The 13,032-nt window shown below is 48.3% G+C and overlaps 1 protein-coding gene across 3 annotated transcripts in view; it reads left to right on the forward strand.

The window, feature by feature from the left end:
• PDE1C (phosphodiesterase 1C) overlaps positions 1 to 13,032 on the forward strand; it is an 851,320-nt gene that overhangs the window by 158,416 nt on the left and 679,872 nt on the right. For all 3 annotated transcript variants that reach the window (XM_075826958.1, XM_075826955.1, XM_075826954.1), the window contains exon 2: positions 6,148 to 6,198. In XM_075826958.1, the coding sequence (XP_075683073.1) occupies positions 6,148 to 6,198 (51 nt within the window). The remainder of the gene's footprint in view (positions 1 to 6,147; positions 6,199 to 13,032) is intronic.

Raw genomic sequence — 13,032 nt, forward strand, 5'->3', positions numbered from 1 at the left:
TGCGGGACCCACACCTATCACACATTTATGGGAAACTGTGGATATGCCATAAATGTGTAAGTTGGGAGTTCGGGATTACCCCTTTAAAGAGTGAGAAGATGAGCAGTTACACATATAATCACCCCCTGCGCCAAATCTGGACATTTGTCAACTATGTGACTGGTATGTTTGCCGGCACCTGAATCCCTGAAAATTTTAGTCTATTCAGCTCTGGTGATTATGTGAAGATATAAGCACGTAGACATAGCCATAAGTGGCATGTATGAACTCTACACATTGTGCACTTTATCTTTAGGAGGTGCTGTGCTTCCCAGGCTTTCTGGGGTCAAACTTTTAGCCACGAACATGAAATGTAATGCATTGTTTATACTCTGATGCAAAATTTCCTGAAAGCGTCAACAATTGTAAAGTGCTGTTGGTATTTTCACAAAGGGTCCAGTGTCTACTTTCAGAAAAAATATGGGTGGTGGGGTATAACTAGATTTTTTTTATTTTATAATTCAGGTTTTATTTTTGTACTGTATGTGAAAAGTGAGAACATTGTCTTGGCAGTGAAAGGGTTAAAACTATATCCTGAATCATATAAAAACAAAAAATAAAAATAGGTTAGAAAAAAAGTAGATGTATTAATTCTATGTTCTTTACATGTTTACGTGAACAGCAGTTCAGATAATTTCTTTGAGCTTTGTGGGCATGCTCTGTGTTCTGCGCAGAGGTCACTGTGCAGGGAGGGGGAGGAGGTGAGCTTTCCCAATCACGTATTGTCCATGTGATCCTATCTACAGTACATCCAGCTTATTATTAGAGGTGTAACTTTTCATTGTTATTCTGCCTGTGATGATGATAATGAATGATGATGAGATGAATGCTGATAAGTGATCACTGCAAAAACAGAAAATGTCAGCTTATTGTGTGTCCAGTGTAGAAATATCAAGATTTCTTGAAATTTTGTTTTCATTTCGATAGTGACACAGAATGTAAAAAACTATTTTTTTTAATTCAGTTTTTTTTTTTTGGGGGGGAGGTGGGGTGGAAAAAAAACATTTATGCCATTGTACTTTATATTTATATATATATTAAATTTTTCCGTTGCTGAATATCAATATGGTATTCTAAATCTATTCATAGTCAATATAATCTAAGATGAAGATTAACATTTATGCCAGATCACCTGAAGAAATATCATATTCTAACCTTGTCTAAACTATAAAAAAAATATGTTTTTATTCTAACCTTTCCTTTGAGAAAGACAGTTAATAGCGCTGCACAGATGTAGATGTAAATTGCGGTGCTCTTTGACTGGCTGACTTTTTTATGAAATATCAAATTGCAGGAATATGTCAATCATCTATTAACCAGGTAGACAACGCATTTCGACTATGCTCGTCCTTAGCAGTAGGTAGTTGCAGCATCTGGATGAGCATTCTTGTCCACAGCAAGTGTTTCTGTGTGATCAGGAGCAGGGCAACGGCTATAATACGCAACTACGGCCCTGCTGTAACAGCAGAGAACAGAGGAACCTTTGATCTCTGTTGCTTAACCTGACACTGACAAGCAATAATCAAACAATCACTACTTCAAGTCCCTTAGGGCCTGTTCACATCAGCGTTGCCCTTCCGTTGAGGGGTTCCGTCTGAGGTTTCTGTCGGGCTAACCCCTCAACGGAAACCTTAGCTTCCGTTTGCATCACCATTGATCATACCCTCCTGGGAAGTAGTCAAGAGTGAGACAGATAGGATCTGTGGTGTTCATTTTTTTCTTAATCCTGGGACGATGCTCCTTTGGGTCTCTTTACCGGACTATAAACCGTCCAAAAACTGTTTGGCTTCTTGTTTGGTACAAACAGCTAAACTACTTATTACCTTGCATAAAATCTGAGAAATGGATGGGAGCACCAGGACTTTCTTACAAAGGTTTTTAGGAATGTAGTGTAATGTGTCTGTAACGTCTATGGCCACGGCCCGTCGATTGGACGTTAACCCCGACGGCCATGGACAGCTTACCTGCCTGCAGCGTCGTCCCCCAGTCAGGCGCCGGCACTCTCTTCCGGTTTCCGAGTGTCTCCGGCGGGTGCGCGCGCCCGCGCGTGCACGGCCTTAAAGGGCCAGTGAGCGCGTTTTTGCAAAAACTGCAATCTTGCCCAGGATGCCCTGGGCTATAAAAAAGGTTCTGCCCTCTTGCCCTTTGCCAGAGCGTTGTTAGTTTTCCCGTTGTTCGTCTTGCTTATGGTCTCCCAGTGTCTTCCAGCCTCCCAGTGTACCCTGCTCCTGTATTCCGTATCCCGTATCCTGTTTCCGTGCTACCTAGTGCTATTGCCATGCTGTGCTACCTACCGTGCTGTCCTACAGTCTACGCTGCCCTGCTACGCCTCACCGAACGACTTCCCTCCGCCTGGTTCTGGACGTGTCCGCCTCGCTACTGCCTACGATTGCCTCAGGTACTCTCGCTGAACCATTGAACTGTGTACTTTCCGGTTTGGCCAGCTGCCATCCCCGCTACGTGGTACGGCCCAGTGGGTCCACACCCCGCATCGTGACAGTACGCTCTGGCCATGGACCCCGCTGGCCAATTCAAGGGCTTGTCACCCTCCCAAGCCATGCAGGCGGATCTGCTGGATCTCCGAACTAGGCAGGACCAGCTCCTCGTGGCCGTGGACTCTATGGCGCAGCAGCTAGGGACGCTAGTTGCCTCCATTCCTGCTTCTATGCAAGTTCCTCAAGCCGACCCTCCTGTTGCTCCTCCTGGCAGTTCCTGTACGGACCCTCGGTTCTCGCTGCCATTGCCCTCTCGGTTCGATGGAGACGCCAGTGCTTGTCGGGGGTTCCTGAACCAATGCCACATTTATTTTACCCTGCACTCTCGGGCATTTCCGTCAGATGGAGCCAAGATCGCATTTATCATCTCCCTTCTGACCGGCAAGGCCCTGGCATGGGCTAACCCTATCTGGCAACGTCAGTGACCCAAGACCCGAGACTTCCAGGAGTTCGCACGAATATTCCAAACCATTTTTGAGGAGCCAGGGCGAGTCTCATCAGCCGCCACCGCCATCTTCAACCTTCGCCAAGAGGACAACTCCGTGGGCGAGTATACTATTCAGTTCCGAACTCTGGAATGAGAGCTATCCTGGAACAATGAGGCATTTGTGGCATCCTATTGGCATGGCCTGTCGCCCGAGATCAAGGACGAACTGGCTGCTCGAGACCTGCCTCCCGCGTTGGACGACTTGATTCTGCTTGCCACTCGGGTTGACATAAGGCTGAGGGAGAGATCCCATGAGGTTCGTCTGGAGCGCCGGCGTCCTAGACTGGCGCCCAACTTTCAGCAACCCCTCTTGCCTGCTTCTATCGCTTTGCCCGAGGTTCCGATGCAAGTTGACCGACTAAAATTATCGGTCCAGGAGAAACAGCGCAGGCGCACCTCTGGACTGTGCTTATATTGCGGCCTCGCTGGCCACGTCGTGCGTCTGTGTCCTCACAAGCCAAAAAACCACAGCGCCTAGGCTTGGTTGGAGAGACAACCCTGGGCGTCAACACATTGAAGCAAGAACTCTCCTCCAAGCTATTTATCCCTGTAACCATCATTGCTGGCGAGAGGTCTCATCAGGTCTCCGCATATCTGGACTCCGGCTCGGCAGCCAACTTCATCTGCCAGGATCTTGTGGATCTCCTACAGTTGCCTACTACCCCGCTTGAAAGGCCGCTGATCGTTGCCTCGGTGGATGGACTGCCATTACCAGATCCAGTTGTGTCCATAACCAAACCGTTGAAACTCCAAGTGGGAGCCCTTCATGCTGAGATCATCTCTCTGTTCGTCCTGTCCAAGGCCGTCAACCCCGTGCTGCTGGGGTTGCCTTGGCTTCGGCTGCACGCCCCCGTCCTGGATTGGAACTCTGGAGAGGTTCTCCAGTGGGGCCCGAAGTGTCTTGACAGCTGTCTGAGTCACATCCAGTCACCACAGCCCGCTCCTCTTCAGTCGTTGGCAGGTTTGCCCCTCTGTTTCTCCATGTTCGGCGATGTCTTCAATAAAAAGGAGGCCGAGACCTTGCCGCCACACCGGGCATATGACTGCCCAATCGACCTGGTTCCGGAATCGTCTCCCCCTCGTTGTAGAGTGTACCCTCTCTCCTTGCCAGAGACCCAGTCCATGTCGGCTTACATCAAGGAGAACCTGGAGAGGGGTTTCATTCGTAAATCTTCATCCCCGGGTTCTTCTTTGTTAAAAAGAAAGATGGATCATTACGACCTTACATCGACTACCGAGGCCTAAACCAGATCACGGTGAAGAACAGGTATCCTCTGCCTTTAATTTCTGAACTGTTTGATCGCATACGGGGGGACAAATTTTTTTTCTAAACTGGACCTGCGGGGGGCCTATAATCTGATCCGGATTCGTCGAGGTGACGAGTGCAAGACTGCCTTTAATACTCGTGATGGGCATTACGAATACTTAGTCATGCCTTTCGGCCTGTGTAACGCTCCCGCAGTATTCCAAGAATTTGTCAATGACATTTTTCGTGATCTCCTTTATGTTTGTGTTGTGGTGTATCTCGATGACATTCTGATTTTTTCCCCGGACCCAGTAACTCATCAAAGTCATGTCCGCCAGGTGTTGCTCCGTCTAAGAGAGAATCGACTTTACGCCAAGTCCTGCTACAAATTAACCCGGTATCCTACAAGCTGCGGCTCCCCCCCGCTCTCAGGATTCCTAACTCCTAATTCCTAACTCCTTTCACGTCTCCCTGCTAAAACCGGTGGTCCTGAACCGCTACTCCAGGACTCCTAGTCCCACAGTGGTTCCTGGCGGCCCATCTGGGACTTTCGAGGTAAAGGAGATTCTGGCTACCAAGAAGGTGGGAGGAAGGACATTTTATTTGGTGGACTGGAGGGGGTTCGGCCCAGAAGAGAGGTCTTGGGAGCCAGAGGAGAACATCGATGCCCCTGCCCTTGTGAGGAAGTTTCTCTCTCGCTCTGGTCCCAAGAAGAGGGAGCGTAAGAAGGGGGATACTGTAACGTCTATGGCCACGGCCCGTCGATCGGTCGTTAACCCCCGACGGCCGTGGCCATGGACAGCTTACCTGCCTGCAGCGTCGTCCCCCAGTCAGGCGCCGGCACTCTCTTCCGGATTCCGAGTGTCTCCGGCGGGTGCGCGCGCCCGTGCGTGCACGGCCTTAAAGGGCCAGTGCGAGCGTTTTTGCAAAAACTGCAATCTGGCCCAGGTTGCCCTGGGCTATAAAAAGGGCTCTGCCCTCTTGCCCTTTGCCAGCGCGTTGTTAGTTTTCCCGTTGTTCGTCTTGCTTATGGTCTCCCAGTGTCTTCCAGCCTCCCAGTGTACCCTGCTCCTGTATTCCGTATCCCGTATCCTGTTTCCGTGCTACCTAGTGCTATTGCCATGCTGTGCTACCTACCGTGCTGTCCTACAGTCTACGCTGCCCTGCTACGCCTCACCGAACGACTTCCCTCCGCCTGGTTCTGGACGTGTCCGCCTCGCTACTGCCTACGATTGCCTCAGGTACTCTCGCTGAACCATTGAACTGTGTACTTTCCGGTTTGGCCAGCTGCCATCCCCGCTACGCGGTACGGCCCAGTGGGTCCACACCCCGCATCGTGACAGTGTCAAGCAGAACCTGAAATGGATCTAATATTTATCTTTGCTATTTAGCCCCCTATGTACGCCACTAACAATAGTGTAAGTTACATAAAAAAAAAATATTTACATAATTCAGAATCTACTTATGATATCATGGTAAAATTATTTGTGTGAAAATAGATAGCATTTTGATGAAAGGCGCATTTTATCCCTTTTGTTTTCTTTTTCTTTTTTTCTTAAAGTTGTTGTCCAGTCCCTAAAAACGTATGGCCTATCCTTTTGGATAGGCCATTAATATCAGATCGGTCAGGCTCCGACTGACAACACTCCTGCCGATCAGTTGTTTTGAAGGGGCCATCCCCTTCATTTCCCTTACTGCTCACACTGTGAATCGCCCACTTTCTTCAATGGGAGAAAGTTGTGATACGATGAACCGACGCTACAAGTTAATATAATGCAATTTTTATTGCTGCTATTATAAACAAATACTATTAATTCTAATCATTTTATTTAGGTTTGATGAACGTTTGCTGAAATAGTACATTTCTTTTTTGGTTTCAGTTGCAAATGAAGCTGGTGAAAAAAATGCAAGACCCCTGGCGAGATTTGCAAGTAAGTAAATAATAGTTGCCATAATGCAATGCTTACTTGTTTAAGAAATTAAAACATGGTTCTCCATAGTGAGGAAACCTTTTGGTATGTTGAGAATGTCCAGAGGGAGATATAACGGCTCACCTTGGCGAGATGTGCTAATAACAGGCACAAGTCTGCACAGTAGCTTTGAGCAGTTTTGGACTAGCTACAGCTCCTCCTTGGCCGGTTGTGCATGAAAGCAGCCGCAATAAGTAGCATAAATAAAGTTTTAAAAAAACCAAAGATATCTGGGCGCTGCTGGATGAATCAGTTTAAAAGTGTTTTTCTATTTCATAGGGCTACAAGTTTTAACACCGAACAGGTGTCTTCCTCAGGCAAGTGTAACAGCAGTACAATATACAGGAGTTTATATACACACCAGTAAAAGGAAGGGAAAATAAAAGTATGACATCATAGAGTAAAGGGGGCGTGGTCTAGAGGGTTAAGGTCAATTGACATTGTTACAATACAAACATGATTAGTAAAAAATGTTTTATAGTAACATTATAAATAGGTAAAATAGACAACATTGGTGGAATATATACCATCAGAAAGTTGGAACAGTGTTAAAAATTGAGAAGAGGTTTAAAAAATAAATATCATGAAAATTCTTAGTACAGTATGTAAGGGGGGGGGGGCGTGAGGAAGGGGCTGTTGGGGAAGAGCAGACTATGTAAACCAGTAAATTGCATAAATGGGGTTTCCAGGAGTTGGAGATGCAGCCGGAGTGATGCTTACTTTGTAGAGAAACACATATATCTAGATGAGCAGTGTGTTCAAGCAGTGTAACTAAGCCACGGAGCAGGGGACCAATCAGAGCACTCTGTAGTTGTCTACAGTAATGTGGAGAGGATGGAGGCTGGGACGGGCATAAATGACTCGTCGGCCGTAGCACACAAATACATGGCGATGTGCAATAATGCAATGTTTATTTGACTAAATTGTAATGTCTAATTTCAATGTAATGTTTTTTGTTGCATATTTTGGGCAATATAGAATGGAAAATGTGAAAATTTAGGCAACAGAATAAAACATTGGAAAATTTGAATTACAATGTATCTATTTAAGTGCTATTCAGACATCAGTTCCTGTCCTCAATGACTCTCACAAACCAATAAACAGCCAATAAACCCATGCAGACCACCATGTTACTTGCTTTAGTTTATTACCGTCATGTGACCATATTTGTACATGTCCTTCTACAGGTCCTTCACTGCCCTGCACACATTTTGTGAGGTTAGGGGTTACTCTCACGTCACAGTTTTGTTATATTTATTTGTCACAATAAAACCGGAACATGCAAGTAAGTCCTAAAGGGATAAATCTGTGCAGGAGTGCAGAGCTGGAGGCTAAATTGCCCCCCACTGCTGTCTTGGTAGGCCGCCACCTTAGACAAAATGCAAATCTCACATCATGGATAGTGCAACCCTGTATTTTAAGTCATAACAAAGTCTGTATGGAAACTACTCTATTAATCCTTTGGTCAAAAAAAAAGATATGAATTTTGCTGATGGGCACAAGGCCGTTAGGGCTTGATTTTCATTGATTTCTGATAAGTTTTTGTTTCGATCTGCTATTGATCCATATGAAAATCAATAAGGAACCTATGGCCCTCTTGCCCTTCAGTGTCATTCATCCTTTTTTTCTGCCACTTCGTGGTACTAGAGGCAGCCAAGGAAACAATGCTGTGGTGTGCATGTAGCCTTTTCCATAAATAACTTTTAATGCTACACATGTAATTCAAATTAAAGTTACAACATAGCCTTGTGCACATTACATATATATGGGGTAAAGAGGTAAATAACCGATGCTGTTGGTCACAACATTACCCCAACCTTAAACTGATCAATTCCAACTTTTTTTTGTTAGGGATCTGCCAGGTACTACCTCTAGGTATACTCCTGGGATTAATCAATCCACACCTGAGGCCAGACCTCTTAGACTGACACCGACTCCCACCAACCAGGGTGGCAGGCTCAGGAGTGGGAGAGCCTATCGCGGCCTGGTCAGTCGGAGTTAGCTCCGCCCCCTGTCCTTTATTACCTGCTGTGTTCTCTTCCTCAGTGCTTGTAATTCTTCTGGATTCCTGGCCCCACTGCTGCTTGCTCCAGCCTGCTTCTGCCGTGCTTCTGCCTTGCTGCAGTTCCGCTTAACCTGCTTCGCTTGCCCCTGGCTTGCTTCCTTCTCCGTGCTCACGTTTGTATACTCCACTTCATCCTGGTCCTGACTACTCATCCACCTCTCCGTTTCCTCGCGGCGTTCCGTGGGCTACTGCCCCTTCCCTTGCGTGTTCCCTGTTTGTTCTCCCGTGCACTTAGACAGCGTAGGGACCGCCGCCCAGTTGTAACCCGTCGCCTAGGGCGGGTCGTTGCAAGTAGGCAGGGACAGGGCGGTGGGTAGATTAGGGCTCACTTTCCCTTCACCTCCTTCCTGCCATTACATAATTACAAGCCCATACCTAGTCTACCATTTCTCCTACGCTGACGCTATCATGGACCCCCTTGAGACCCTGACCCAGCAGATGCAGGGCCTCTCCCTACAGGTCCAGGCCCTGGCCCAGAGGGTCAACCAGGGTGACGCTGCCTTGGTAGTACCCCTCACCTCACCTCTAGAACCCGACCTCAAGTTACCTGACCGGTTCTCAGGGGACCGTAAGACGTTTCTCTCCTTCCGGGAGAGTTGCAGATTGTATTTCCGCCTAAAACCCCACTCCTCAGGTTCCGAGAACCAGCGGGTGGGTATCATCATATCCCGACTCCAGGAAGGGCCCCAAGAGTGGGCCTTCTCCTTGGCTCCTAACGCCCCTGAACTTTCCTCTGTTGATCATTTTTTCTCTGCCCTCGGACTCATTTACGATGAGACTGACAGGACTGCTTTGGCCGAGAGTCAGCTGGTGACCTTACGTCAGGGTAGGAGACCGGTTGAGGAATACTGTTCTGATTTTAGAAAGTGGTGCGTAGCTTCTCGGTGGAACGACCCGGCCCTAAGGTGCCAGTTTAGGTTAGGATTATCTGACGCCCTGAAGGATCTGCTGGTTAGCTACCCCTCTTCTGACTCCCTTGACCAGGTTATGGCCCTAGCAGTACGACTTGACCGACGTCTCAGGGAACGTCAGCTTGAACGTTTCAATGTGCTCCCCTCTGACTTTTCTGCGATCCCCCCCGAGGTCCCGTCTCCTCGCCCCTCCACGGAGGACTCGGAGGTACCTATGCAACTCGGGGCCTCCATGTCCCCTCGACAACGTAGGGAGTTTCGCAGAATGAATGGTCTCTGCTTCTACTGTGGGGACGACAAGCATCTATTGAACACCTGTCCCAGGCGCAAGAATAAAAAGCCGGAAAACTTCCGCGCCTAAGTGATCATCGGGGAGGTCACTTGGGCGCACAGGTATTTCCCGTTAATGTGAAACGCAATGAAATTTTGCTTCCCTTTCAGGTCTCGTTTGCTGGCCGGTCTGCCACGGGCAGTGCTTTCGTGGATTCTGGCTCATCTGCTAATATCATGTCTGTGGAATTTGCTATGTCTCTAAAAATGCCTTTTATTGATTTACCTTATCCTATCCCTGTAGTAGGTATCGACTCCACTCCCCTTGCTAATGGTTATTTTACTCAGCATACTCCTGTTTTTGAACTCCTGGTTGGCTCCATGCATTTGGAGCAGTGCTCTGTACTGGTGATGCAGGGATTATCGTCCGATCTGGTATTAGGTCTTCCCTGGTTGCAGTTGCATAATCCCACGTTTGATTGGAATACTGGGGATCTCACCAAATGGGGTAGTGAATGTCTGATGTCATGTCTTTCAGTTAACTCTATTTCTCCCCGGGAGGAGGTAAACACGCTTCCTGAGTTTGTTCAGGACTTCGCCGATGTGTTTTCTAAGGAGGCCTCCGAGGTGTTGCCCCCCATAGAGATTACGATTGCGCCATCGATTTGGTGCCTGGTGCCAAGCTTCCTAAGGGTAGGATATTTAATCTTTTATGTCCTGAACGTGAAGCCATGAGGGTGTATATCCAAGAATGCCTGGCCAAGGGTTTCATTCGCCCCTCGACTTCTCCTGTAGGTGCTGGCTTCTTCTTCGTGGGGAAGAAGGATGGTGGTCTTAGGCCGTGCATTGATTATCGTAACCTGAATAAGGTCACCGTAAGGAACCAGTACCCTCTTCCTTTGATTCCGGATCTTTTTAATCAGGTTCATGGAGCCCAATGGTTTTCTAAGTTCGATCTACGGGGGGCATATAACCTTATCCGCATCAAAGAGGGGGATGAGTGGAAAACTGCGTTCAACACACCCGAGGGTCATTTCGAATACCTGGTCATGCCCTTTGGGTTGTGTAATGCCCCTGCTGTCTTCCAGAATTTTATTAATTAAATCCTGAGAGATTACCTGGGTAATTTTCTTGTTGTGTACCTTGATGACATACTGGTGTTTTCCAAGGACTGGTCCTCCCACGTGGAGCATGTCAGGAAGGTGCTCCAGGTCCTTCGGGAGAATAATCTGTTTGCTAAGACTGAAAAATGTGTCTTTGGGGTACAGGAGATACCATTTTTGGGTCAAATCCTCACTCCTCATGAATTCCGCATGGACCCTGCCAAGGTTCAGGCTGTGGCGGAATGGGTCCAACCTGCCTCCCTTAAGGCGTTACAGTGTTTTTTAGGGTTCGCCAACTACTACAGGAGATTTATTGCCAACTTCTCGGTCGTCAATAAGCCTCTTACGGACCTTACTCGCAAGGGTGCTGATGTCCTCCATTGGCTCCCTGAGGCCGTCCAGGCCTTTGAGACCCTCAAGAAGTGCTTTATCTCGGCCCCCGTGCTGATTCAGCCCAACCAAGAGGAGCCATTTATTGTGGAGGTTGACGCATCCGAGGTGGGAGTGGGGGCCGTCTTGTCCCAGGGTACCAGCTCCCTCACCCATCTCCGCCCCTGTGCTTACTTCTCTAGGAAGTTTTCGCCCACGGAGAGTTACTATGATATTGGCAACCGCGAACTTCTAGCCATTAAATGGGCTTTTGAAGAGTGGCAACACTTCATGGAGGGGGCCAGACACCAGGTAACGGTCCTTACTGATCACAAGAATCTGTTTTTCCTAGAATCGGCCCGGAGGCTTAATCCTAGACAAGGTCGGTGGGCACTATTCTTTACCAGATTTAATTACTTGGTTACCTATAGGGCTGGGTCCAAGAATATTAAGGCTGATGCTCTGTCACGTAGTTTCATGGCCAATCCTCCTTCCGAGAAGGATCCTGCTTGTATTTTACCCCCTGGTATAATCGTTTCTGCCACGGATTCTGATTTAGCTTCTGATATCGCGGCTGATCAGGGTTCAGCTCCCGGGAACGTCCCTGGGGACAAACTGTTTGTTCCCCTGCAATACCGGCTAAGGGTACTCAGGGAAAACCATGACTCCGCTCTATCTGGTCATCCTGGCATCTTGGGCACCAAACACCTCATTACCAGAAACTATTGGTGGCCTGGGTTGCCTAAAGACGTTAGGGCTTACGTCGCCGCTTGTGAGGTTTGCGCTAGGTCCAAAACCCCTAGGTCCCGACCTGCGGGCCTACTACGTTCCTTGCCCATTCCCCAGAGACCTTGGACCCATATCTCCATGGATTTTATCACCGATTTGCCCCCATCTCAGGGCAAGTCAGTGGTGTGGGTGGTAGTAGACCGCTTCAGCAAGATGTGCCACTTTGTGCCCCTTAAGAAGCTACCTAACGCCAAGACGTTAGCTTCTTTGTTTGTGAAACACATCCTGCGTCTCCATGGGGCCCCAGTCAATATCGTTTCTGACAGAGGGGTACAATTTGTTTCCTTATTTTGGAGAGCTTTTTGTAAAAAGTTGGAGATTGATCTGTCCTTCTCCTCCGCCTTCCATCCCAAAACTAATGGCCAAACGGAAAGGACTAACCAATCCCTGGAACAATATTTAAGGTGTTTCATCTCTGACTGTCAATTCGATTGGGTCTCATTCCTTCCCCTTGCTGAATTTTCCCTGAATAACCGGGTCAGTAACTCGTCAGGGGTCTCCCCGTTTTTCTGTAATTTTCGAGTTTAACCCAAGGTTCTCCTCCGTTTCCCCTGGTTGTTCCAATAATCCTGAGGTAGAGGATGTTCATCGGGAACTGTGCACAGTCTGGGCCCAGGTTCAGAAGAACCTAGAGGCGTCCCAGAGCGCACAAAAGATTCAGGCTGATAGTAGACGTTCTGCTAACCCCCGGTTTGTCGTCGGGGATTTGGTCTGGTTGTCGTCAAGGAACTTGCGCCTTAAGGTCCCGTCCAGGAAGTTTGCTCCCCGATTTATTGGACCTTATAAGATCATTGAAGTCCTCAACCCTGTATCCTTGCGTCTGGAGCTGCCCCCATCCTTTCGTATACATGACGTCTTCCATGCCTCCCTCCTTAAACGCTGCTCCCCGTCCTGGTCCCCCTCGAGGAAACCTCCTGTTCCCGTTCTCACCCCTGAGGGGGTGGAATTCGAGGTGGCCAAGATTATGGACAGTAGGATGGTCCAGGGCTCCCTCCAGTACCTGGTCCATTGGAGAGGATACGGGCCGGAGGAGAGGACTTGGGTACCTGCTCGTGATGTTCACGCTGGGGTATTGATGAGGAGGTTCCACCTCCTAAACCGGGTCCTCTTAGTAAGGGTCCGGTGGCCCCTCATAAAAGTGGGAGTACTGTTAGGGATCTGCCAGGTACTACCTCTAGGTATACTCCTGGGATTAATCAATCCACACCTGAGGCCAGACCTCTTAGACTGACACCGACTCCCACCAACCAGGGTGGCAGGCTCAGGAGTGGGAGAGCCTATCGCGGCC

This window comes from Rhinoderma darwinii, chromosome 5, assembly GCF_050947455.1.
Source record: "Rhinoderma darwinii isolate aRhiDar2 chromosome 5, aRhiDar2.hap1, whole genome shotgun sequence".
NCBI lineage: Eukaryota > Metazoa > Chordata > Amphibia > Anura > Rhinodermatidae > Rhinoderma > Rhinoderma darwinii.